The following is a 27042-nucleotide window of genomic DNA, read 5'->3' on the forward strand; positions in this document are numbered from 1 at the left end:
GCGGCGGCTGCAGCCCCCCGGGCCCCGCGCCGCTACGGCGGGCGCCGGCATACAATGCGGGAGTAGGCGCGGCGCGGGAGGGCCGGCGGCGTGGGGGAGGCACCGCCGGCAACTCGACGCGGGGGGAGCCCGAGCTCCGGGCGTGGGGGCGGGGAGCGGCGGCGCAGGAGAGCGCCCCGAGTCCCGGCGCGGGAGGAGGAGCGGGAGCGAGCCCGGGAGACGGCGCTCCTGGCCGCACCTGCACCCGGCGGGCGGCCGGCCCTGCCCTGCCCTTGCCCGCAGCTTCGGCCCCGCACCGGTAGGTGCCCCCGAAGCCCGCGGAGAGGCCTTTCTGCCGCCCGTTGAGGTGGCCGCGCGGGGCTCCAGCGCCGAGTGCGGGGGGCCCGGGGATGGTGCGGTGATGGGAAGACCGGGCGACCGGGCTGGGGGTGCTGCCGGATCCTGCTTCCTCTTTGCTTTCGGTTTCGAAGCGTCTGCCCCGGCTCGAGAGCGAGCCGCAGATCGGAAGGTGCGCCCGGGCTTGGATTCCCTGCGGGGGATGGGCGCACAAGGGGGCGTGTTGGGGAAGGGGTGCACGTTGGCAACTTTCCCCGCCTGAAACAAAGGGGTATCGGGGAGGTGCGAGGGGAAGGAGGCAGCCGGGGATGTCTGGCCCCGGAAGGTTGATATCCCCCCTCCTCCGGGAGGAGAGCACCTCCGAGGCCGCCTCGGGAGTGCAGAGGGGGCGCCAGTTTGAGTGGAAGCTAGGAAGCCAGGGAATGGGAGTGGGAAACACCGACCCTCCTGAATCTGAGGCTAAGGACTTTGCTGAAAGGGATGGAACCGTGCCTAGATAACCCTGCCGCCTTCTCCCGAGGGTGAATGGAAAAACTGGGTGATGGTGGACTGCACACCTAGGTGTCCTCCCTTCTCCGAGTCAGTGCCCTGGGGCCCCCAGCCCAGCCCCCTGGCCGCCAGCTCTCTGTTTGCCCTTTCTGATTTCCAGTCCTTGGTGGGAAATGCAGGATTGAGATGGGGACCATTATAGCCCTGTTCATGGCAAGGGCAGGGAGACGTTGGCCTCTTTCCCAGGTGTCTTCTTTTCCCTCTTTCTGTGCCCAGTCAGAAGCTGACCCCCTTTCCTTCCTTCCTGGGACTTTTTCCGAGGTTTCCTCGGAGATATGTGTGATTGCCTCAGGTACAGAGTTTAGGGTGGCAGGTTGTTCTGATACCGCTTCAAACCCTCCCTGGAGAGAGAGAACAGGGCCCCAGAGAGCAGTGCCAATGTAACCTTGGGGGCTCTGCTCGCCAATTCTCATGTGTTTTGAGCACCTACTAACAAATGAGCTGTTAACAATGGTCTTCAGACTTTGATCATCAGGAGGCCCGGGTTTCCCTCTTTGCTATAACCAGGAAGAGGGGTGAAGGTGAGGGCTGAATGGCTTCCCCTGAGGGTGGTATACTGTGTTTCTCTCTGTAGAACAAATGGGCCAGGATCCAGATTCCTGGTCCCTGACCTTGTGTCTCAAGGAATGAGGTGTCTCCAGCCCCATGCTGGTTTGCATATGACCACTGGCTTCCATGTGTGACAGGACTGCCCCTTGCCTTTCTTCGTCTTAGAAAGGACAGACCTTTGAGAGTCGAGTTTTCCCCCTGGTTGCAAGGCAGTGCTACATCTGCTTGCCTGTGGAGACAGAAGGCACTGGGGGTGGGGGTGGGGGTGGGGGCTGGACTGTTGGGTGACTCTTGCTTGCTCCTGTAAATGGGCTAATGATACAAGTATTTGGGTCAGGGTGGGCCGTGTTACTCTAGAGACATGGAGGGGCGGGCTGAGATGAGGTTTGACCTTCCACCCCAAGGCTTGGTACTTGGGGAGAGAGATGGGTAACTGGGAGACAACAGGTCCTTGGAGGCCAGATGACGAGCTGATTTAGTGTTGACTTTGGCCACTCAAAGGCACTGGAGTAAGGGAGGTTCCAAGACCAGTAAGGGGTAGCAGGAGAAAATAGAGTCCTCTGAACCATAGATCTGTGGCCCTGGAAGTTATGGCTGAAGTCAGGTGCAGGTGCTAGACCAGAGAACACCACCGGCCCACTTGTAGGGACCTTTCTCCTCTAAATGGGCAGGGTTGATTATTGCTTAGCCCCCCACTGGGTTTATCCCAAGCTATTTATTCAGAGCTGAGAGTAATGATATGGAGGCCTGACCTCCCCACCCCCAGTGGTGAGAGAAGGGCTATTCCATGGTGTTCCTCAGATGTACTGACAGTAAGATGGGAAAATGATACTCCCCTGACTCCCTCTCTTAAGGCGATGAGGCATGAAGTTTTACAATTTGTAAAGTGATTTAAGAGCCTTGGGTCCTTGAAAGATGTTAAATGAATTAGGGAAACTTGTACTGTGTTTATTTCATTTGTATCAGACTTATATATTGTTTCTAAAGGGAAAGATGTCATTTTGCAGGAAAGGGCTAAATTACAGCTTTTGTGATGGACAAAGCTCAGCGTTGGTTTTAAAAGTGTAGTTTTTAATCAGAAGCACACAGGCCGCAAGTGTTTTTCTGTCTGTCTCTGCTTTCCAGGTATCTTCGAGCTCCTTCCTAGTAGGATTTTTCCTGGTTAGACAGTGTCTAGCCTGGACGTCAGTGGAAGTCCCCTTCCAAGCTCTGAGAAGGGTCTCCAATGATGTTGGGGACTCTGATGTTATAAGTTGAGACCCGGGTACGGGCGGTAAGGCGAAGCCGTTTGGTCTTATCAGAGACCGTATCAGATCTGGCTGTCCTTGAGGGAAGGGAAATCTAACCCTTGCACAGCCTGGCTATTTTCAAATTTATATCCCTTTACTTTCCTCCTAGCTTCTCCCCTCACTCCCAATTTATAGATAAGGGCGGTTTGGGTTTTCTTTTTCTTTTCTTTCTTTCTGTTTTTTTCTTTCATTGCAAGCACATTCCTTTTAAGGTGTGGTGATTTCTGACTTGGCAAACTCTCAGCTCCCTTTGTGGTAACACCTGGCTAAGGAGGGAACGTCAGAAGGGATTCTGCTGTTCCGAACAGGAAGAAATACAGCCTTTCTGGCCAGGCCTTCTCCACCACCACCTCTCAGAAACCAGAGACATTGTATTTTAAAAGTAAAGTGGGAGCGGATTTCTGGGAAAGGGCTAGGAGGCAACACTTTTGGTTATGGTTTCCCTTGAGGAAAACTGAGTCACACTGAGAGCACAGTGGCTGTGTGTGAATGTCTGTGTTGGGCGAGTTTTCCTTTCCTGGGATCTAATGGTGTTTTAGGCTCAGGTACTAGAGGAGACCCTAATAACTTTATATTTTTTCATTATGAGATGAAGATGAAGTTTGGGTGCCCATGTGTTTGGTTTTAGATGTACATGTGCTTCAGACTTTGCACTGTGGGATGCTCCATGCTGCTGCGATTTAAGGAAAAAGAAGTGGCTTTTACCCCTGCAACTCACATCCATAGATAGAGCTGAAGCTGAATAAGTAATGTCTCATCCCCAGATGAAAAGGAGGGCCTGCTCCCTTCCCTGTGCTCACACCGCTCCTGCAGGTGTGGGCTCCCACTCTCCTCCACCCTAAGGCTGTCCTCAATGTTCATTTTAACATCAATCCTCCTATATATAAATTTCGTGGGGTTGAAGTCACAGAGTGGTATTGGTCCCATGCTCCTTCAAAGGATGGCTCTGAAAGGTAGCTTTCTACCCTCCTCTGATGTTGGTGCTTCTATCTTTGGGGTCAGTCACAGTCCTGTCTGGCAATCTGAGGAGTAACCAAAGCTATTGCCAATTTCTGAACATCCAGCTCCCCATTATCCTTTACTCTGCTGGCTCCCCAACAGAGGGTTTGATATCCTTTCAGGGCTCTTGGCTCTAGTGTGACTGGTATTGTAGAAGGGACAGCATCCTTGAAATTAGGGCCAAGAGTCTACATGGACAAGACTTGGGTCTCAGAATGCTCCTTCCTGCTGCTCCATCCTTTAGAAGTACAACAGTTTAAAAAAATAAGACTCGCATTGTCAAATCCTTACCTAATGTAGGGAGATCTAATAGATCAGGAGGCATAATCTGAGAGCACTTGCTGCCATTCCTTTCTACTTTGGGAGCCCCGCATTCAGAACACACTGGATTAGCCATTTCTGACTGCTTCCACAGTTGGACTTGAATGATGAATGCTTTCTAGCTGGTTTGTTCATTCATTGTTTCTTTTCAGTTTTTAAGAGGCAACCCGTCACATGAGTTTCTGGAATGGTCTGTTTCCATCAGAAAGGTCACTCACCCTGAATTTTCATAAGGCCTTGATACCAGCCCTGAGGATCTAGGGATGCCAGCCAAGAAGGAGATTGAAGAGCCACAAAGAGAGGATTCTTTTCTGGACTTCTGAAGGGTGATTCATGCTTCAAGATAAAATGTGCTTCCTGGGCCCCACGGTTTCAGTGCTTGCAGGGTCAATGGAGGGACAGGCCCTGGTGCAGCAAGAAGCCCACCTTAGAGACAATAATCGCTGTTCTTTGGAGCAATGGCAGGGACCTATTTTTAGCCTATTGTCGACCCCTATCTTCTTTTTTATAGCTTGCGTTGGCCAGACCCCATTCTAGTCTGTAGGTTCCCCCTCCCTCTCATTCCCAAAGAGGCCTTTCCAAAGCCAGGGGTAAGGTATCCAGGGCATTGGTCTTACTTTCAACTACCCTCTTAAACATGGACGAGAAATATTGTCGGCACTGGGTAACACCAGGAGCAGCTTCAGATTTTTGTGTTGTAATTGTGTTTTTACCTGTTACAAACAAGAAGATGGCTTTCTTATGCTGACCTATAGATGCCTTGAGGCTTTCATAGAGCCTGATCCGTTTTCTAGCACATGGTGAGTGCTTGTTAAATCATCAGCTGTGGTACTTGGATGTGATCAGATACTCAGATTTCTAGGTCATTGGGCAATGATGTCGTTTGTGCAGGAGCTGATGATTGGCAAAGGCTTCCAGAATCAGGGAATTTTGGATCCCTCCCTGGCTCACTTGTGTGACCTTGGACAGCCAATTGCAGCCCTCTGAGCCTTAATTCCACAAATGGAGCTTCAGCTGGCTTCAGTGATCACAAGAACGATAACAGTGTCAGCCACCATACTTACTGTATGCCAGGCCATGGGCTAAGCACTTGACGTAAGTTCTCTTTTTCTCACAGCATTGAGATAGCTACTATTAATTATCTTCATTTTACAGCTAGAAAAACTGTGGCTCTGAAAGATAAAGTGATTGCACGTGTCACACAGCTAGCAAGTGTCCAAACTGGGATTTGAACCGAGATCAGTCTGATTCTATTGCATTCTATAACTTTGGATCAAAGGATGGAACAAATGTTGAGGAGAAGGTGAATGTGGAGATAGTGTTAGACATAAGAAGGAGAGCTGATGTGGAGTAAACACAGCTACTTAAAAGGAGATGGAAGTAGATTCTTATTTGAAAAACAACATCCCAGTGAATGTTCAGGAAGGAGAGAGATGTTGGTACCCTGCACTGAGGAAGTAGACCAGATGGCCTGGGAGTTACTATAAGGGGAACAGACTTTCTGCTTGGCATAAGAATATATCTCATAAACCCCATTTCATTTTGATGCCAAAATTGTTCTCTCGCTTAACAGACTCTCTGGGCAGCATTTTCTGTCACCCTACTGCCACTAGTCATAATAGCTTACCTTTGCAGATGCTCGACTCCAGATCACATCCTCCAACCTGGTTTCTGGACATTCCTCTGCTCATCATTATAGTCCAGCTGTGGAGACCTGATTATGACTCTGAGGTCCCAGGTATACTCTTCAAAGCGTACCGAGCATTGGACTATCCTGTTCTTCCGAGAAAGTATTTGTGGCCACTGATTACTCCCTTCAAAGTGACCAGCTAGTTCATTGAGGTGGTTCTCCTCATTTTCATCCTTGTTTGTTCTAGGCAAGTTAATTTTTTTAAGTTTATGTATTTATTTTTGAAAAAGAGAGAGAGAGTTGGGGAGGGGTGGAGAGAGAGGGAAGAAAGAGAATCCCAAGCATGCACCACACGGTCAGCGTGGAGCCCAGTGCAGCGCTTGATCTCACAAACTGTGAGATCATGACCTGAGCCAAAATCAGAAGTCAGATGCTTAACTGATTGAGCCACCCAGGCAGCGCCCCCCTCCCCACCCTCCCGCCCATGCAAGTTAATTCGAACTCTTCTATCATTTTGAGGTGTTTGTGGAAGAGGAATGAAGGTTGAGATGGTGGCCCATGGAGGTAAGCTTACCTCTCTTTGAAAGTTAGCATGATGGTGTATAATGGAGCATGATGTTAGGGTCCAGGCATTTGGGTTCTCTCAGCTCAGTGACTCTGGGCACATGGTGTGAGTGCTTTGGCTTTTAGTTTCCTTATATGTAAAATGAGAATGTTGGAAGAGAGGTTCTATATAATATGTCCTCCAGCAATAAAGCTGGCTGATCCAGTAGAGTCTGGATAATTTGGTCCTTTCTTCGGAAATAGCTTAGCTGGTCTGGAATTGTAGGAAGTCAGAGCTGGGAGAACAGAGGTGGAGTTGAAGGAGAAAGAAGCCAACTTGGAAATTAAGGGACAAAGTCAGTGCAGGAGCAAGTCTCGTCTTGTAAAGCGGGACTGGGTCAGGTCATTCCTCCTTTGACCATTTAAGTCAGGCAGCTAAGAGGTGGCATCTTTTTACCCTGTATACACCATCCCCTAAACTGAGGGGAGCATCCCTTTTATCTTGTCTTAAAACTTAAACTTCACACTCCCCTCATCCTCCAATTGTTCCCAAGTGAAGGCAGCAGGGAAGTTGTGTATTGGTGTATGTTTCACATTCTGCACTTGGATTTGGCAGACTCCAGGGCCTGTTTCAACCCAGGACCCCCCCTAAGCCTCCAGGACCTGGGGACTTTGGCTGATGCTTTCCAGGTGACTCAGTGTTAGTGAGAACATGCTTCCTCTTGCTGCCTTCACTCTGCCTGGAAGCCCAGCTTAAGAACTCAGGGAGTCACAGCTTTTTTCTTCATGGAATTGGGCCATCTTGATTTCCCATTGAACAATGCCATTTGTCCAAGGATCCTTGGATTCTGCTATCCATTGATACAACATCTATTTTCATTTAATCGTATTCAAGGTTGAAGAGCAAATGAGTTCCCACTGAATCTACCAAACCAGTGGTAGGTTCTGCCTCTGCCTGCCTTGCTTTCCCCCTTAACTCCTTACTGCCCTTATACCAGTTATTTCCAGTGGTGGTTACCATACCACTGGGAATGTGAGAGATGTTAGAAACTAATTAGAAACTGATGTTTCAGTTGATACAGGGACAAAACATTTCATTTTAATAGCTATGTTTCTAATGAGTGTAAAGAAACAAGACTCATCGGGGGTGTACTTACAAAGTGACTTTATTTTGTCTTCCACTGTCCTTTTATGCTTATTCAGTGGGATTCATTCTTTTCCGGCCTTGGGATGAAAACTCAGTCAGACCCCATAACTTTTTGGGTCATTCTTGGGTGGTAGAAGGTCCTGTGGTCACTTTAAGTCACAAAACGTAGTCTCAGATCAGTAGTTAATATGTCCAGTCCTTTGTCACTGGACTGGGAGGGACAGGAAAGGGCTCACTTGGCCAGGCCTGTGGTCTGCTGGCTTCCAGCTTCCTGGGCAGAGCAGGTATGTAGTGCTGATTCTCCTTTATGGCCACATTCATGGGTTTCTCAGAGATTCCTCCCCCACCACTTGCTAGGATCAGTCACTTCCAGTTGTCTTGAAAAGAGCAAATTTTCCTTTCTATTCTAGATGATTGTTCTTTCCTCAGCTCCTAAAACCCAGTGATTTGCCTCCAGCCTCTTCCAGCTAAGGTCCTGCAGTCTGTCCACCTGGCCCTCTTGGACAAGACCTGCTCTGGTCTCGTGCCAGCCTTCTCTTGCATGTGGCCCCATTAGCCAGAAGAAGAAATCGTGTGGCCTTTGGTGCAGTGAAGCTGGGAATGCAGGCTGAACCCCCAGCTCAGCCGTCTGCCTTGGCTCCTCTGATAGCAAATGGCCAGTCTGTGTCTCTCACCTTATGTGCCTCAGGTGGTGATTAGATGCTGGTCCTGTGCCAGGCAGATGCCCTCCTAGTTGCAGGGCCAGACATCAAGCTTCCTGAGCCGTCCTGTTGAAGCCCCTCTCACGGGCTTGGAAGTGTCAGACCTGCTATCCTCAGTGCCTTAATTAGGACTTTAGATTCAACCTCCTGATATATGTGTGTCATCAAAACCATAACTGTCATGAGAAGCCCGTGACTTCATGGCTACTATTGCTCAGGATACAGCTGCAGTACATATTAAACTAAAAATTTAACTTAAATAAAAATAGTTAACAACAGCTAACACTTAACTGAGTACTCCTAATGCAGGGTACTGTTTTCAGTACCATAAACATGCTCTTTCATTTAACCCTCATGGGAGAGACACTTATATTATTTCTATCCTACAAATGAGTGAACTGAACAAAGAGAGGTCTAACAGCTTGTCCAAGGTCACACAGTTGGCATCAGAGCCAGGATTCAGATGGAAAGAATCTGAGCCCAGAGCATGCTCTTTTAAACCACTCCACTCTGTCTGCCCACAAGGGTGGTGGGCAGTCATGGCAAGTCATGAGGTGGAAAGCAAACGGTTGGCAAATGCTGCCTTAGGGGCATCAGCGTAGGTTCTTCATTCCGGCATTCAAGGTCTCCATGCACTGCCTTTCCCTTTCCCTTTCCCAATAGCTCCTTCTATGTCCTTTACAGCAGGCTCATACTCTTGCATGGCTACCCTGCCCATATATTGTTTCCCTGCCCAGAGGGCCCTCTGCTTTTCTGCCTCCCCAAATCAAAGTCCTTTTTCAAAGTCAGACCTCATCTTTGCTGCAAAGGTATATTGGACCCAAACCACTTCAGCTGGGATCTTATACTCCTCTTGGAATTTCATCACTAAATTGGCAGTTTATTATGTGCTTTTCGGCAAAGAGCAGTGGAGGGCAGTTAGCAAACCCAGATTCTGATCTGTGCCATGAAATGCCTGTTGCTAACTTTGCTAACTTATTCGAGACCTGAGACCTCTCTGAACCTTGGTTTCAACATTTTTTTTCTCCAAGTTTTTGTTTAAATTCCACTTAGTTAACATACGGTGAAACATTAGTTTTAGGTGTGGAATTTATTTTGTTATGATTTTTTAATTTTATTTTTTATTCTTTTTAATTTTTTTTTTCAACGTTTATTTATTTTTGGGACAGAGAGAGACAGAGCATGAACGGGGGAGGGGCAGAGAGAGAGGGAGACACAGAATCGGAAACAGGCTCCAGGCTCTGAGCCATCAGCCCAGAGCCTGACGCGGGGCTCGAACTCACAGACCGCGAGATCGTGACCTGGCTGAAGTCGGACGCTTAACCGACTGCGCCACCCAGGCGCCCCTATTTAAAAAATTTACATCCAAATTAGTTAGCATATAGTGCAACAGTGATTTCAGGAGTAGATTCCTTAATGCCCCTTACCCATTTAGCCCATCCCCTCTCCCACAACCCCTCCAGTAACCCTCAGTTTGTTCTCCATATTTATGAATCTCTTCTGAAGTGTGGAATTTAGTGACTCATCATTTAATACAACACCCAGTGCTCATCACAAGTGCTCTCCTTAGTACCCATCACCCATTTAACCCATCCCCCCTCCCACCCACTAATGGTTTCGACATTTTTAAACCGTGGGTGTGGATTAACTCCCTTCAGTTTTCAGTGTATCATGATTTATGTTTACCTTCTTGTCCCCACTAATCTTTCAAGCTCTTGAGGGCTGGAACTGTGTCTTGTATGTCTTTTTACCTCCCAGGATTCTGCCCAGGGTTTTACACACAAAATGGATTTACTATCAGTTGGTTGACTGATGGGAAATGCTGCTGTAAGTCTGCTCTGAGTTTGACTGACTTTTAGAAATCACCTTCTTCTGGGTGATCACCAGTGAGGACTTTGTAGTGTTCTATTCTGCACAAGTTTTAACAAAAGGTTGGGTCCAATCTGCTGCCTTTTATCTTTGAGAGACCTAATGTAATGCCATTAAGGCCCACACTCCTTTATCTGAAGTTTGAAAATCCAAAACATTCAAAAACCAAAAGCTTTTCTTTAACTCCTGTAATGGCAAAACCTGATCTGACTTATCTGCTGTTCAGAGTGTGACTATTCATAGATGTGGCCACAAAAATGTTTATGTGTTTACTTGAGGGTGCTGCCCCAGACCCTGCTGTGGGGATTACGTAATGCATGGGTTGTGTTCTATACTACTTCTTAGAAAATCTAAAAGATTCTGAATTCTGAATTTGGAAAATGGATTGTAATGCTGTTTGGTGTTAGTCCACAGAGGTGCTATTGGCATTCTGGGTGGGACTGGCCTTTGTTATGCAAGACTCTTCTGACATCAGAGAACCTCACATTACCTTTGCCTCTGGCCTTGCCCTAATCCCAGCCCTGATTCCAACATGACAGCCAGTGCCTTCGTTTACCAATTTGATTTTTTAAAAATATTGCATTATGAGATCATTCATCTTGATTTGTAAGTGTTGTTGGCACCACATTGAAGTTTGTGTCTGAGGCAAGGGCCTTTCTTGCCTCACTTGCCTCACTTAGACACCCTGCATGACTCCTGAACCAAGAATGCTTTCCTCTTCCCACCTCCCTGACTCTGGCATGAACTGGTGTGTCCTCAAAGTGGGAGCTACCTACTGGGTGTTTGCAGCTCATTTCAACATCTGATGCCCTGTCGGCTGAATCAGCTCTCAGAGACCCATGTAAACTGGTTCCTGGATGCACGTCCTACATCTGGATGTTTCTTTGGAGTCCAAGTGAGCCTGGTCCCTCTACTTCCTTCTAGGAAGTGATACACCTTCTCATGTGAGAGTCAAAATGCTTGTAAATCCCTACATCTGCTTTGACCTGACATTAAAAAAATATATATATATATGTATACATATGTATATATGTATACATATATATATGTATATATGTGTGTGTGTGTGTGTGTATACACACACACACACACACACACACACACACTCCTGGAATAGCCTGAAAACAATAGAAAGATGTACAATGATGGAATCTAAAGTGTTCCATTGTGGTTTTTTTTTTAAAGTAATGTCTGTCCCCAGTGTGGGACTTGAACTCAGGACCCCAAGATCAACAGTCACATGCCCTACTGATTGAGCCAGCCAGGTGCCACTCCATTGTGTTTTATTCTTTTTTTTTTTCTCTCTCTCTTTTTTTTTGATGAGGAAACTGAGAAGTGATGGAGTTGGGAGTGTTTGTAGAAGAGCCAGGCTCAGAAAGCCTTGCTTCTGGACCTTCCCTTGGCACTTCAAGCTGGCAGGCTGCTCCCTTCCTTTCTTCCCAGGCCCTGGGTGTCCTCAGATTGGGGACGACTCATGAATCAGTTAGGTATCCCCTCTTGATTGAAAGACATCTTTTTTTTTAAGCCCTTTGTCCCTATTTGACAGCGATGGGCATGCTTATGGGAATTTAGACCACATCCTCCCCTCCCCCCCCCATTAAATAACCATCCCTCTCAGAATCTGAGCCCTAAATATTTCTGGTCTGCCTTTTAACCTATTGGAGGTCCTCTGAGATCATTTCTCTATCCCTATTCCTGTCCATGATTCCTCATAATGTAGCATTTTCCATAAATATCCTTAAGCATCCTCTTATATACTGTTTACTCATCTTCCCATCCATTAAGAAGATATTCCCCAGACCAAGCCTGGCACCTGTTTCTTTGACTTCTTCTAAATACATCTTTGCCTCCAGACATTAAACCATTTATTATTTCCCTATGGATGACTTGTGGTCTTTTACCTATTGTCACTATGCAGGAAAATGCTGAGATATAGTATAATTTAAATTAAATATGGAGATGAAATTTCCCAAAGGTGCCCAATTGAATACTTTTCTTCTTATGCCCCATCAGTTGACCACATTGTCTATATACCCATCATTCAGGATCCTCATGTCAATATCTGTAAGAGACCATTGAGTTTCTTCTGTGGGTTTTATCTTTTGAAGCCACCCTAATTCTGTTTTCCCCTTGATTCCCCTTGGCACTATAGTTTCTCTTGCTTCTAAGGGCACATGATCTGGAATGGTGCCCCCTTTTTATCTAGCAAATATTTATAATGCCTTCTGATCACCCTAAATAAAATTCCTAAATAATATGACCCACATATATACATGTTTCTTAAACAAATCAATATAATGCCCTAACTGTAATATAACAGAGAAATAAAGGAAAAGTTAGTTATAATACAGTGTCATGTATTCTAGTATGTAATTGCTCAGGCACAACTACACAGAAAACAGAAGGAAGAAGTCAGATGCTGGAACCTGTGCAGAGAATCACTGAGAATGTAACAGCCACAAATACCCACAGGATCTAGGTGTGTTGTGTGGGTGACTCAGATACCAGGAGAGGTGCTGCTGAGGTTGACGTGATTTTCCCAGATGGTCAACCGCTCTTGGTGACATTTCAAAGAATACAAAGTATAGTATCCCCTCTAACTGCACTGTGATGGCACTCCCAGACAATTCAGTATATGTTAAAACCATGCAAAAAAGTCACCTGTCAGTCCTGCTTTCTTAATAGCTCTTGAGTCTTAACTAATTTAAGTTGGCTGCTTGACCCTTGTTGGCATTCAGGATTGCAACCTCTACTTACTGTTTGGGCTGGAATAAGACCTTTAGAGGCCCTTAGCACTCATGGGCTTATGGTCCTATAAATAATTACACATAAATCAGTATAGAGTCATCATATAGAGTCATGTTTTTAGAAACAGCAAAATCTATGGGTGCACCAAAGTCACAATAACTTCTCTTTGACCCTCTCGTTTTCTGTCCTTTCAAATAGTTTTCTTCACCGCCCCATCATGGCTGGCACCCTAAGCACGTGTGTACAGGCCAATTGGGCAATTCAGGGCCATGTAGAATGGCAGCTTCCTGTGGCCCGGGTTGGGCCTTTACCTCTGTGGCCTTTGCCTGCCCCTGGTGGCACAACACAGATCCTGAGTGATTGTTTAATGAATGTGTGAATGAATGCATAAATAATGAGATGAACTTGAAGGGGCTCATTTAAGTAAAAAGCACTGTAAGAGTGTAATTTACTATTATTACTAGTTTTCTGGTGTTTGGTGTTGGTAGAATTTCCAAGATTGTATATTTCCAATGTTTTAAAAACTACTGGCCCCACTCTGGTGTTTCAGCTTTCATACTCCAACCTACATAGCATTGAGGAGTCTGCCCATAAAAGATGCATATCAGATCATATTAATTTCTGAATCAATAAATGAATTTGTACAATGTGATGGTTTGCTTGATTCCCTGTAGCCTGCAGTGAGCCTGCTTAAAGAGACTGGGTCAGCTGTCTGGCTGTGTTAAAGGTGACCACACCCAGCTATGACAGGGCACCTGGGGAGGGAGGCTCTGTGTGTGTGTGTGTGTGTGTGTGTGTGTGTGTGTGGTGGGAGCAAAGTCTACTCTGGAGTCCAGTGGTGGTGATGGTGGTGGGGTGTGGGAAATGGGACATGCACCCCAGAAAGCCAGCAGGAGATCTCCAAAGGGAGGAATATGGCCTAAGGGCCTAAGATCAGGCAGTCTGAATAGGACTAGCTACAAAATTTGGTGGTGATGGGGCAGGGGGAATGAAATACCGTGAAACACCTAGAAGGCTGTGGTTTAACCAATACAACCTGACTCATTATGGTGGGCTTGTGGACAGAAGTGATGTCAAAACATCTCCAGAAAATATTAACCATATGTAATAAAAATAGACCCAAAAGGTTATATTTGTGCCCAGTGCAGACATGTGATGACCGATGTTCTCCCTGGATTTACTCTCTATGTCTTCTCCACTCCTACCCCACACCCTGTCTAGTGGAAGGGGCTCTTTTGTTGTTTTTTTTTCTCCAAACTGTTTATTTGGAAGTAATTTCAAAGTCACAGAAAAGTTGCTGGAATAGTACAAAACACCCAAATACTCTATCCAGATTCACTTTTTTAAACATTTGCCTCATTTTTTTTTTATCATTTATGTTCCTTCTCTGTCTAAATTTTTTTTTGGAATTTAAGATTAAGTTGCCTAGATGAGGGACCTTTATTTGTAAACATTTCAGTGTGGGTTTTCTAAGAATAAAGATATTGTTTTATATAACCTTCGGCAAATTGAACATTGATACAATGCTTTATCTAATCTGCTGGCAGTATTCCAGTTTTGTCAACTGACCCAACAGTGTCCTTTATAGCATTTTCCCCTCTTCAGTACAGGGTCTACTCTGGAATCTCACATTGCATTTAGTCCCCTTGCCTCTAGAATAGTTCCTTAGTCTTTCTTTGTCTTTCATGACATTGACTTAAAAAATTTTTTTTTAAGTTTATTTATTTTTGAGAGAGAGGGAGAGAGAGAATCCCAAGCAGGCCCCGTGCTGTCAGTGCAGAGCCCAATGCAGGGCTCAAACTCACGAACTGTGAGATCATGACATGAGCCAAAATCAAGAGTTGGATGCTTAACCGACTGAGCCAACCAGGCGCCCCCATGACATTGACATTTTTGAAGAATATAGCCTCCCCTCCCCATTTTTAAAAAAATAGAATATTTTTCTCCTTGGATTTTGTCTGATGTTGCCTCATGTTTAGACTCTGGGTTATACACTCCTGACTGGGATTTACATGAGTGATGTTGCGTCTTTTTCAATGTCTTACATCTAGAGGCATTGGCTGGCCATTTGCCCCTTAAGATGTGGTGTTAAGTTAGAGCTCTTGGTTAAGGTGTTGTCCAGTTTCTTCACTGTGCACTTACTAATTTTCCCTCACTACTAGTAAGCAATCTGTGGGGAGATACCTTAAGACCATATAAATATCTTGCTCATCAACATTTTGACCTTAGACTTACCAATCATACCCTCTGGGTTTACAGGTATTTCTGAATCTTAGGCAAGGGGTAGGAGTTCAAAGCTGTCTGGAACGAAACCAGGTGGCCCATTTGGGGCACCCCACCTATGTGGCATGCTGGGCCCCACCCTGTTGAGTAACCAAATCTCCACAATAGTTTGCCACTTCTACTCCCACCAGGAAGAGCAATTCATTCGTCATTCACTCAACTGACATGTAAGCATGTTCTTGTGAAAGCTTCTCAGCTTTTCTTGGCACAGGGGGATATAAAAAGAAGGCTCATGCCTCTTGGTGTCTTTAAGAAGTAGAGTTGGGAGAACAGACTTGGACTCACTGAAAGGTAAAGGGCAGGTAAGTTGTCAGCACTATGACCCCATAGGGCAGCTCAACCAGACCTGTCCCATGACCCTGGAGAATTAGGTGCCCTTAGGAGTTTGGGTTGAGGGGGATTCAGGGACCTTTTGTTAATGCAAGTAATCTTTGAGTGGGCCTTGAAGAATAGGCAAATATGGGTAAATGGGGAGGAGAGATAAAGGCACTCCGGGAGGGCAGCTATGTGCACAGAGACCGGGAGTTTGGGGGTGTGGATTGTGTGACTGGGGAGCAGTGAATCATGGGTCGGCCTGGATAGGGCTAAGGGTTGACATGGGGGCAGGGTCTACCAAATCTTACTGAGCGCCCACCTCACGCCAGACATTTTAAAAAGTAACTTTTCCAGTACTCAAAGGGATATATATTCAGTATAGGAAGTTTAGAAAAATAGAAATACATAAAGAAACATTTTAATGAGGTTACTCTATTCTTTCATCCCCAGATAATGGGTTAGCCATGGTGTATTTCCTTCACTTGTAAGATCTTTATCATTCTTCTGGTGTCAGTCTTATTTTGGTTCATGGATTCAGTAGCCCTTCCCATCCCTCAGGGGATATTCATTGTGCTTTAAAAACGTTTCATTCTGTCAACTTTATTTTGCTTTCTTTATAACTTTTGTTCTCAAATTTGGTGCTTTTCTGGCAGTTTTGGTTTCTGTCAAATGTTTGGTGAGTCTTTGTTATGTGTTCCTCTCTTCGTATTATGAGATTTTTCAGTCACCACTCTGTGAACCCTAGTTCCATGCCAATCACTGGTTGTGAACAGGGGGTGGGATGTGTCTGCTAGGGACCGGTGTCTAGGTGTCCCTTGCCCCCCTGCCCCAAGTTCCAGGACACAAACATGGGTGGAGAGGTGGGATAGGGGCCCAGCTGCTCCAAATCCAATCACCCATCACTCAGGGCTTCTCATGAGCCCCCAGTGTGCTGGCTCCAAACTTGGAGCCCCCAGAGCTGCTCCTCTGACTGAGCACAAAACCCTTCGCCTCACCTGCTTGGGTTCAGATCCTAACCCAGCACTTATTAGTACCATGACTTTGAGAAAGCTGTGTAACTCTGAGTCTTATTCATAAAGTGAGGATGATAGTAGTTTTTATCTCAAAGGATTATTGTGAATATTAAATGAAATAATACAAAGTTCTAAGAATAGTGTCTGTCATATTTATATGCTGTGTGAGTGTCAGTTACTATTAATACTGTTATTTTTTTCATGGTTTTATTTTGGGGGTTGTGGTTTCTCCATCAGTTTATTCCCATTTGCCTTCCATCTTCAGGGACCCCATATCACTCCTTGTTTTCTGGTGCTGTAATGGATTTACTCTTCCTAGAAAATGTCTCTTCTGCCATTTTCTGGGGCCTTGGGGGTGGCAGGTATAATCCCCTGGTCCTGCCATAGTGATATAGTCATGCATTTCCTTCAAGTCTTTCTTCTCTGAATATGTGTGGGTGTTACTTTTTATCTGTAACACATACGTTGGGGCATCCAGGCCTCAGCCAGGACTCATCACCAGGTCTGTGTTACCTGATGCTGACTCTGTCCTGTGCAGAGGTGGGAGGTGATGAGTTCTCTTCTCAGCCTTCCTCAGGCTAGTTTGAGGTTGTCCTAATGAATGTAATGGGCCCTCTGTTTCCTTTGTCAAAAGGAATGTTAATTATTTTCAGCAGTCTAATTATGTGGCTAATGAGAGACTGACTGCGATAACATCCCTTTAATTACTCTTGCCTAAGTGCTGTTTGGAGCCATATTTTGAACATGCTGCAAGGCTCAGTGCTTTCACAGTAGATGGAGCTGTCCAGCGAGAGGCTGAGTGGAGGGCCAGGGCTGCAGGGCTTACGCTCATGGTGGAAGTGCCTGGCTGCAGTCAGGACCCAGCCAGGTGTATGCTGTCCTTTCCTCTGGGCCATTACTTAAATGAAGGGGACATTCAGATTGGGTCACATGTAGAGCAGACAGCAACTGTCACAGCTCCTTCAGTACATCTCATTCCTGTGTTTCCCCCAGTGCATCTGCTGTTCAGTCTTGTCTTGGCCGGGCCTCCTCCCTCACTCATGGAGTACCTGCGCCTTGCCTTTTTCCTCATTCTGCACTTGGATGTTGAGTCCCTACTATATGTTGAGTTTTTACCCAGGACATGGGGAGGCAAAGGTAAGGAACTCATGGTTCATATAGCTTTCTATAACAAAATTTTCTCATGCCCCTCCCTTCTTTGCCCAAGAGAAATGCCACATGTCTGTGTTCCAACCCCTACCACCTTCTCAGGTTTGTCTTCTGTATTGTGGCCTTCCTGTGGTTTCAATGTGGTGTCTTTCAATAACTGGGCCTTCATGGGCAGACCCTTGGAGGCAGCTCTCCCAAGGCCCTGGTGGACTTGAATATGCTGGGAGGGGCAGCTGACATGAGAACCCACTGTCAACTGTTGGTGGCCCATTGCTGTGGGTACATGAAGTCCCCTATTTCCTGTCCATACATCCCCATCTCTCCTGAGTGGTGTAAGAGAAAAAAGTGCTAGTAAAAACTTGACCCTCCCTTTAACTTCTTTGAGTTTCCAACCCCTCCTGAGTAAATCTGAGTTAATGCCTCCATCCCAGACTTGTGAAGGGTTCTGTGTGGAAGCTGCCTGGCACACAGGAGGTGCCCAATAAACACTCTGGACTTTTTAAACACTCCAGGCAGCACCCCTAGACTGAGTTATAGCCAGAGACCCAGGGGCTGACCTCATTCAGCAAGAGCCCTCTCCTGGTTCTTGGATATAAGTCGCAGTGGACAGAGACTTTCATAAAACAATGGTTCACCCTCCCCCCACCCCCCATCTTAACAATGGTTAACTAGGCCTGAGCCTGAGGAAGAGAGGAAGGGCAGGGGTATCTATTCACAAGAAAAGCTTTTCCAAGAGCAAGAAAATGTAGCTGAGTTTTAGGTCTGTATGTTTGGCAGCCTTCTGGTCACCCTGGATAAGCTCTAGAGCAGTGCAGCTCAATACAATTTTGTGTGATGATGGAAATGTTCTATATCTGCACTGTCCAATATGGTAGACACTAGCCACATGTAGCTGTTGAACACTGGAAATGTGGCTAGTACAATGGAGGGATGGAATTTTTAATTTTATTCATTTTTAGTAAATTTAAATTTAAATAGCCACATGTAGCTATCAAATTGGACAATGCTGTTCTAGAGCTTATAGAAAAACAATCTAGTTGTGCACTACTTGTTCTTGCACTGTTAGTTTTCCCATATCCAGTTTGTGGAAGAGAGTCAAGGCACGCTAGGTTGCTGGCAAGGGTCATGTGTGGTGAAAGGGGGAATGACAAAGTCTGGGCAGCACCCAGAAGGGAGGTTTGGAGCCCCCAAAACTATAGACATCCTGCTGAGAGGGACGCAGCTAGCTAGGCATCTGACCTTATTCTCAGTTCTCCTAACTGTGTGCAAGGGCAGAGCCACTGGTCTGCATGGCGGCAGAGGTGGGCAGGTGGTGCTCAGATATGTGATTCTCGTGCCAAAAAGGTATGTTCCAGCTGGGGGAAAATTACTTGTGTTAGTCAGGATTTTTTTGATTTCAGATGACAGAAAACTTAACAAACTAGGTGGAGTTAAAAAGGAACATTTACTTTCTTGTTAAAGTGAAATAATCAGGTTAGAGAAGGCCTAGTAAATTTACTTAAATTCTTTTGATGGGAAACAGGTGGAAAATCCAGGCCATCAGTCAACAAAAGATTTAACTTTACTTTTATTTGTTAATAAATATATTGCCAAAGCTGACTGGGACCTGCACCTTCCAGCCCCTGCCCACAAGGCAATTGTGCTGGGCATGTCCCCTTGGCAACTGGGGCTTTGCCATGGCCCAGCTGGCACTGTAGGGACCACCAGATGACTTTTGCAATGAGGGGCAGGGAACATTTGACCCCTTAATTACACTTTTTAATTGCTCTGGCCTTGCTGTTTCTCAAACTCGTTTTTTAGCTTGCTCCTCCCTCAGGGTCTTTTTACTTACTATTCCCTGTGCCTGGAATGCTTTTCCCAAAGCTCTTTGAAAGCCTTCTTTGCAGAGCGCCTGGGTAGCTTAGTCAATTCGGTGTCTGACCCTTGATTTCAGCTCAAGTCGTGATCTCATGGTGGTGGGGTCGAGCCCCACGTTGGACTTCATGCTGAGTGTGGAGCCTGCTTGGAATTCTCTCTCTCTCTCTCTCTCTCTCTCTCTCTCTCTCTGCTGCTGCTGCTGCTGCTTCCCTGAGCTCTCTCTCTCAAAATAAATAAATAAACATTCAAACACACAAATCACTTAAAAAAAAAGAAAGAAAGGCTTCTTTGCATCTTTCTCATCTATGCCCAAATGCTACCTCCTTAGAGAAGTTTAAGACATGCTCTCCACATCCAGTTTCTCTGTCCTCACCAGGCATCTCCCCTTCTTTGTGGCATATTATCAGACATTACGGCATGTCAGCTAGCCTAATCATTGTCTGTCTCCCCACAGAGATGTGAGCTCCAAGGGGGCAGGAGCATTGTCTTATTCACACTCAGTTCAGTGCCTGGCCTTCAGCAGGTGCTTGATAAATATTTGTTGACCACTGGAATACAACACCTTGAATAAACATGTTAGCCTCCACGGGACTTCTTGGACTAAGTCTCTGGTTGTTTAGAAATCTCTGGGGGTGGCTTGGCTATAGAAAGCTGTGAAAAGCAGGCCACTGGGTGTCATGCTGTTCAGAGGGCTCACGCTTATCCTCCAAAAGGCTCACTGGGCATCTTTCTGCCTCTACTGGTGAGGCAACTAAGGGGCAGGGCAGGGTTCCCATTGTTCCAAAGGTATGGAGGTGGTGGGGTAACCTATGGGATACCCTAAGGACATGGGCAGTAATAGGGAGAACCTTGATAAATAAATTCCTGGTCACTTAGTGATGCTGTTAGGCTACTGACTATCCTTTTCCAGATGACAGGAGAAGCCTTGCTGGTCTCACGTGACCAGGATTCCAGGGCCCCTCAGCTGCTGCCTGATGGGATCTGCATAGGGGATTATTGATGAAGGGGAGGTGAGGCAGCTCTTTACTGTAACACATGCCTTGCTCTGGGATGGCAGCCAGGCAGCTAATTAGAGAGCCCAGCAGCTGTCCAGCCTTTCAGGCAGCAGGCAGCAGCTACCCAGGGCCAGGGGGTGGGGTGGGAAGGAAAGAGGAGGGGCACAGGGCCAGAGACCACCTTCCAAGGTGTAGGGGATGGGTGGTCAGGGTTTGTTTAGAAGGGGACATGGAGAAAGGCACGCAAGGCAGGAGGGGCTGGTTGGGGAGAAGGAAGGAAGGAGAGGAGGGTGACAGGACAGAGTAGCCTGCAAGTGAGGAAGAAGACAGATTGGTGAGATGTCCGGCAGGCAGAGAAACCTAGACTCTAAGCCCTAAACGAGGGGGCATGGAGTGGAAGGACAGGGTCAAATGGAGCGTGTGCGCAGCCTGTTTCCCAGGTACACCAACTTCTTCCATGGCAGTCAGGCCCAAGGGCTTGGGTCTTCCCCTGGGGGAGCTGAGTCGACACAGGTGCATTTGCACTTTCACATAGTCTCTCACTGACTCCAGAAGTTGCCAAATCTGCTTGTGTTCTGAGCTGGTCTTACTATAGGACGAGTAAAAGCAATTCTGCATCCCGTGGGAAGAACCAGGACACTTTGAGTAAGCAGAGGGCTCCCCCAGTGGGTTTTGGGGGGCATTTACTCTTTACTTTGTAGGCACCTAGGGTTGAGGGGAGATCTGGGGACGAGGAGATTGAGAGGGACAAAGGGATGTATTTGCCTGCCACTTCCTGGCTCCAGTGTTAGGTTCTGGGCCATGGAGAGAGGGCGGAGAGTGGGGGGAGGTTTGGTTTTTAGGTTCCAGTCAGGGAAGTAGAGCTTCAATCCTGCAAGTCCAGCTTACCCTAAATAGTTATAGTGGAGGGGAGAGAATGATGCAGAGGGACTTTCCTGCCAGCAGCTGCTGGTTAAACCTCTTTGGGAAATGAATGCTATGTGCATGAAAACTGGATGTGCCTTTTGAGAGTGCCAGCACATTGTAGAAATAACAGAATAGGCATTGTTATTCTCTGACCTGAGCCTCAGCTTGGACCCTTGCCCACATAGGAGCCTGCAGTTTCTCCTGGGATGCCTGGGACATTTTGTTCCTTCCCTAGCCTTCCTCGTGTGACATGTCTTCTCTGTTGTCCCTACCCAAGGCATCCACTCATCTGTCCTGACCCCTCTGTCCAGGTGATGGCTCTTGGAGGTGGGAGGAGAGTGAACATGATCCTTTATTCCCTCATTTGCAAAGATAGCCCTGGCTGCTGTAAACCAATATTTATGGTGCTTTGTGGGAGAGAGCCCTTCCATGATGAGGTGGCCTAAAAATTAGGGAAGAACACTAGACATCACTGTTTGGTTGATAACACTGGATGGTGCAATCACCCAAGCATTTAGCTGGGCCCTTCTCAGCCTTGCTTGTCCATCCATCCAAAAGAAATTCCATGGCCTCGAGGAATTCATCATGTGGAGGGGGAAACAGACAATAATAACTTTAAGATGGGACATTATGTTTCAATGGAAGGATGTTCAAAGTCCTGTGGGAACATCAGTGATGGAATAGCTGGGGGCTTAGGAGGGTTCACAAAGGAATGAGGAGGGAGCAGGTCTCAGAGGAGCACCTGGGCATGTTGATGAAGCTGGACGGACAGACTCGGGCTGTAAGCTTACAAATAAGCGGCTTACAGAACAGACTAAGTAGATTATAGTGAATGAGGGACAGGTGCATGCAGACGTATGGGAAGCAGCTTGAAGTCATGATGTATGGGGAGAGGGGTGATTCTGGAGCCTGAAGACCAGGGTTTGAGTCAAATGTGTAGATTTGGCCTAATCTCTTAATGTCTTGAGATTCAGAGAGTTTTCGTCTCTGAAATGGGGTTGGGGGTGGGAGTGGGGTAGGGTGGGTGGTGATAACTCCTGCCCTCCCTGCAGGAGTCTTGGGAGAATCATGAGGGATGATGTACTGGAAAAAGAGTTTTAAGTTCTGCCCACATTAGTTGCTATAAGGGCTCTTCACACATTCATATGCTCCAAAAACTTCTAGTTCACGCCCTGTGGTCCACAAAGGAGCCTCATGCCACCTACACCAGGGACCTGCTCTGAGGGGCCAGGGAGTGTCAGCGGGGGCTGGGGACAACATGTGTACTTGGAGGCAGGGGTGGGACCCCTGCTAGACTGTTGCCTCCTTGTCCAGCCCCCAGCAGCTCCCTGGTGGAAGAGCCTCAGACCAGGAAGCAGGAGGTGTCCGGTGCCAGGCCAGCCTCGGAAAGGAGCCTCTTCTGACTGCAGCGGCTTCATCTGCCAGGGCGGCATCTCAGCCAGCAGCGGCGGGCTCCCAGGGCTGACTGCAGCGACCAGCAGGCTGTGCTGCCAGGATGTGGGCTTTGGTTTCTGTTTCTGTTTTGTCTCGTGCTTGTTGATGTGGCCTGCTTAGTTCCCCTGGGAAGGGGAAGTGCCGGTGGGTGGGATTGAACTCCCAGGCACGGGTCATGGTGGTACTGGGGGTAGAGGGGGTATCGGACATGCCCCATGAAAGCCCTTTCCTTGAGGTAATGGGTATGTGCCAGGCTGGCTGGGAGAAGGGAGGAGGATCGACAGGTGGGGCAGGTTGAGGCTTCTGTATGTAGAGCAGCTGGGGAGGAGCCAGGGAGCACAGCAGCCCACTGCACTTTGCTCTCCGTCCTTCACTTGTCTCAGTGCAGGAAGAGGGGGGTGCAGCGGCTGGTGACCCAGGGGTGCACAGCCTTCTGGGCCACAAGCACCTGTGCATGCAGTGAATTCTGCCCTTTCACTTCTCCTCGGCTCCCATGCTGCCTTGCAAGTTGCCAGCTCAGGGAGCTCAGAGAGCCTGGGAGGTATGGGCAGGGAGGAAGCTGGCTGTGGGCACCAGCTCGGGTGGCGCCTCTGTGGAGGACTGTTTGGCCATCCGTGGGGGGAATGGTCCCGGCTTCCACCCCTGTCCTGCTATAGGGCCACGCTGCACCTGACTTCTGTCCTTAGTCTCGTGCAGATGGTGCTGCACTCAAGGGGTTTTCAGAGAAGCTTCAGGACTTTCATATAAAGCCGGAATATCTATCAAATGTTCAAATCTTAGGTATATATTAAAAAGATGTATGTGGCCAGGGGCCAGATTTGTATCAGCATGTAGTCTGGTTTTTTTTTTTTAATTTTTTAATATGGGTTTTTTTTTTTTTTAGTTCGTTTTTGAGAGACAGAGACAGAATGCTAGTGGGGGAGGGGCAGAGAGCGAGGGAGACACAGAATCTGAAGCAGGCTCAAGGCTCTGAGCTGTCAGCACATAGCCAGATGTGGGGCTAGAACCCACAAACCGTGAGATCATGACCTGAGCTGAAGTCGGATTCTTAACCGACTGAGCCACCCAGGCACCCTTATGTTATTGATGTTAATAGGAAGGGCCTCAACAATCACAGTGATATAATAGAATGAAATAAATATTAGGGTGGTGGGATTATTGCAGGGAGAGGGTCTAGCACACATTTTGTTGGTGTGCTTGTTTTTCTGTGTAGTTGTGCTTGACTCCCCAAATGCCCTACTTGTCTGGGGTTCTTGACCGCCCTTGAAAAAGATGTAGCCACTGCAGGGTGAAGGTGAGAGTGTAATTCGAAGCTAAATGAGAATGGCACTGGATTCTAAAATTATACCCCCTCTCAGATTTACAAATGTGCACACATTTACTCATGGTGCAAGAAGCCCTAAGTCCTAGCCCTGAGTGTGAATTGCCTGGGATCCATCCCAGGCTGTCATTGCTGGATTAACCAGACCTGAGCAAGCAGGATGGCACAGAGGAGGTAATAGGTTCCAGGACAGGGGCCCAGTGGCCTGGATGGGCTGACTGCCTGGTACTGAACCCGGAGCCCAGGCAATTGTAGCGTTCACCTTGAGGCTGCCCCTCCGACTAGCCTGGTGGGTTGGAGCTGGGGCAGTTGAAGCTAATGAACGCCTCCTCTTTTATTCCCAGGGACACATGGAAGCCACCCATCCACTAGCCAAGGATCAGCTGAGCCCTGGGGCTGATGCTTGCCCACGCTGCTGAGAATGGCACGGAGGCCCAGCCAGGCAGCAGGAGAAAGGTTAACCTGGGACACTCCTGGACAGTGATCCTGATGTCTGTTCTGAGTTGTGCACTCAAGGGTGTGATAAGTGAGTATGTTACAGGATCCCCGGGGATCATCAGCCCTCCCTGCCTCGGCAGCATGGTCACAGGTCTGGAGGTTCTCATTATGAGCCTGTGTTCTGTCCAAGGGCCTGTCACAGGGCTATAGTTGTGGAATAGGAGGGGAATGTCCAGCAGTTTCAGGCCGTTTCATGTGTTGGAGCCATCTTATAGCCACATGGCCTCTAAAAACTGTGCCAGACCCAGATTGGCTGACACAAATGATGTCAGACACCCAGCACATAGGAGATGACATCTTCCTAAATTCTCTTATCTGTAGGCTCGTGGATGCTTTGGGCCCTGGGCTTTACCTCTCTGCAATGAGAACTGTACCTCATCTGGGATTCCAGATTCTGCTCCGATGCTATGAACAGTTCACAAGGCCTTGGGTAGAGCACCCAGGGCACTGGGAGGTGAGGGATTGGTGGTGCCTTAGCTGCCATAAAAGTGGCCACCAAGGGGTCAAGAGGAGCAAGTTCTCTGCTGCTTTTGGCCTGTTAGGAGGAAGTTTTCCTCCTCCCAAGTCCAGACAAGCTGCATGGAGAGCAGGGGACCCCCAACTGTGGAGTCTCACCTGTCCTCATATGGGCTTTCTTTCCAGCCTTAACCTCTGGCTTTTCCTCAGTGGTGCTTTAGAAAATGACGATTGGTTGGGGCTTCTGGGTGTCTCAGTTGGTTGAGCGTCTGACTTTGGCTCAGGTCATGATCTCACGGTTCGTGGGTTTGAGCCCCACGCCGGGCTCTGTGCTGATGGCTCAGAGCCTGGAACCTGCTTCTTGGATTCTGGGTCTCCCTCTCTCTCTGCCCCTTTCCCGCTCATGCTCTGTCTCTTTCTCTCTCTCAAAAGTAAATAAACTTAAAAATTAAAAAAAAAAAAAAAAAGACAATTGGCTGCTTTCCCAAGCCCCAAAGGCCTGTCTGGCCTAAAGGCTATTGTCTGCATAGGGCAAACAGTCCCAGTGAGGGATCAGGGACCAGCAGGCAGGGAAGTCCCCTGGAAGACAGGGCAGGGAGAGACAGTGCTTTTACACTCCTGACTGGATGGGCTATTGGGAGCTGCTGGACTGGCATATAGGAACCGGGAGGCTTAGCTTCCACACAGGAGCATGCAGGGAGGGCAAAGGGTAACTAGGTATTTCTCAGCTGTAGGTAGATGTTGACTCTAGTGCCGGTGGGAGTTTAAAACTCAGGGCTAGCATTTATTTTTCACTCAGCCTGGGCTTGCAAAATCAGTTTATGGTTGGAGGCTCTTTCAGGAAGTTGATTTGTAGCTAGGGTAGTGCAAGCCTGAACTGTGGGTGTGGGGTGGGTGCACAGAGATGGCCACAGAGGCCGCTGTGGGAGCACGGTGACTCAGACCAGAGACCTATTCCCCACATAACACAGAGTTCCCCAGGGCAATCTACACCATCATCCCTAAGACTGTTGTACCCTTTGGTCCAGTGATCCCATTTCTGGAGTTATTAAGAAATCTTTCTTTAAGGTACGCCTGGGTGACTCAGTCAGTCAAGTGTCCAACTCTTGATCTTAGCTCAGGTCTTTATTATTATTATTTTTTATTAATTATTTATCTTTTTTTTCCTTCCAAGATTGTATTTAAATTCAAGTTAGTTAACATATAGTTTAGTATTGGTTTCAGGAGTAGAATTTAGTGATTCATCACTTACATATAATACCCAGTGCTCATCACAAGTACCCACCTTAACAGCCATCTCCCATCTAGCCCATCCCCCACCTGCCTACTTCCATCAACCCTCAGTTTGTTTTCGATAGTTAAGAGTCTCTTACGGTTTGCCTTCCTCTCTGTTTTTAGCTGATTTGTCCTTCCCTTCCTCTATGTTCATCTGTTTTGTTTCTTAAATTCCACATATGAGTGAAATCACGTGGTATTTGTCTTTCTGTGACTTATTTTGCTTAGCATAATACACTCCAGTTTCATCCACATCATTGCAAATGGCAAGATTTCATTCTTTTTGATGGCTGAGTAATATTCCATTGTATATTTATACCACATCTTTTTTATCCATTCATCAGTTGATGGACATTTGGTCAGCTCAAGTCTTTATCTCAGGGTTGTGAGTTCAAGCCCTGTGTTAGGCTCTACACCCAGCATGGAGCCTACTTAAAAAAAAAAAAAAAGAAATCTTTCTTTAGGATGTATTCCTAGAGAAGGAAAAGGCTGAATTCTTTTGTTACAGGCATAAAAAAAGATGTTTCTTGTGGTGTCATTGTAATAGTGAGAGTGGGAAACAATTGTTCTCTCTCCCTTTTCTGAACACCTAAGTTAAGTAAATTATAGTTTTCCACCTGGTGGAATATCACATAGCCATTATAATAATGAGAACAAAAGCAATATAACAACTGGGGGAAATGATTATTTTATAATAAGTGAAAATGTCAGGTTACAGAATAAGTACATTAAAGCAACTTGTAAAATAAACACATGAGAAAAAATTGCAAGGGAGAAGTGATAATGGCTGCTAGTTTGGTGGAATTATGAATTCCTTTTCTTTCTATGATACATGGATTTGCTTCTTTTAAAGCTAAAT

At 47.0% G+C, this 27042-nt stretch overlaps 1 protein-coding gene across 5 annotated transcripts in view; it reads left to right on the forward strand.

Moving 5' to 3' along the window:
- Positions 1-200: 200 nt before the first annotated feature.
- The window catches only part of TMEM229B (transmembrane protein 229B), a 39710-nt gene continuing 12868 nt past the window's right edge, over positions 201-27042 (forward strand). For 3 of the 5 annotated variants that reach the window (XM_047079478.1, XM_047079474.1, XM_047079479.1), the window contains exons 1-2: positions 22774-22868; positions 24299-24480. Coding sequence is in view for 1 of the 5 variants with exons in the window: in XM_047079479.1 (XP_046935435.1) it covers positions 24354-24480 (127 nt within the window). In the remaining 4 variants the exon portion in view is untranslated. Of the gene's footprint in view, positions 299-4979; positions 5139-22773; positions 22869-24298; positions 24481-27042 lie in introns of those variants that run through there. The other 2 variants (XM_047079475.1, XM_047079477.1) reach the window with 2 other exon arrangements.

The sequence above is a fragment of the Lynx rufus genome, unplaced genomic scaffold, assembly GCF_022079265.1.
Source record: "Lynx rufus isolate CCGP_SWC_20201006 ecotype Redwood Valley unplaced genomic scaffold, mLynRuf1.p SCAF_17, whole genome shotgun sequence".
Taxonomy (NCBI): Eukaryota; Metazoa; Chordata; class Mammalia; order Carnivora; family Felidae; genus Lynx; species Lynx rufus.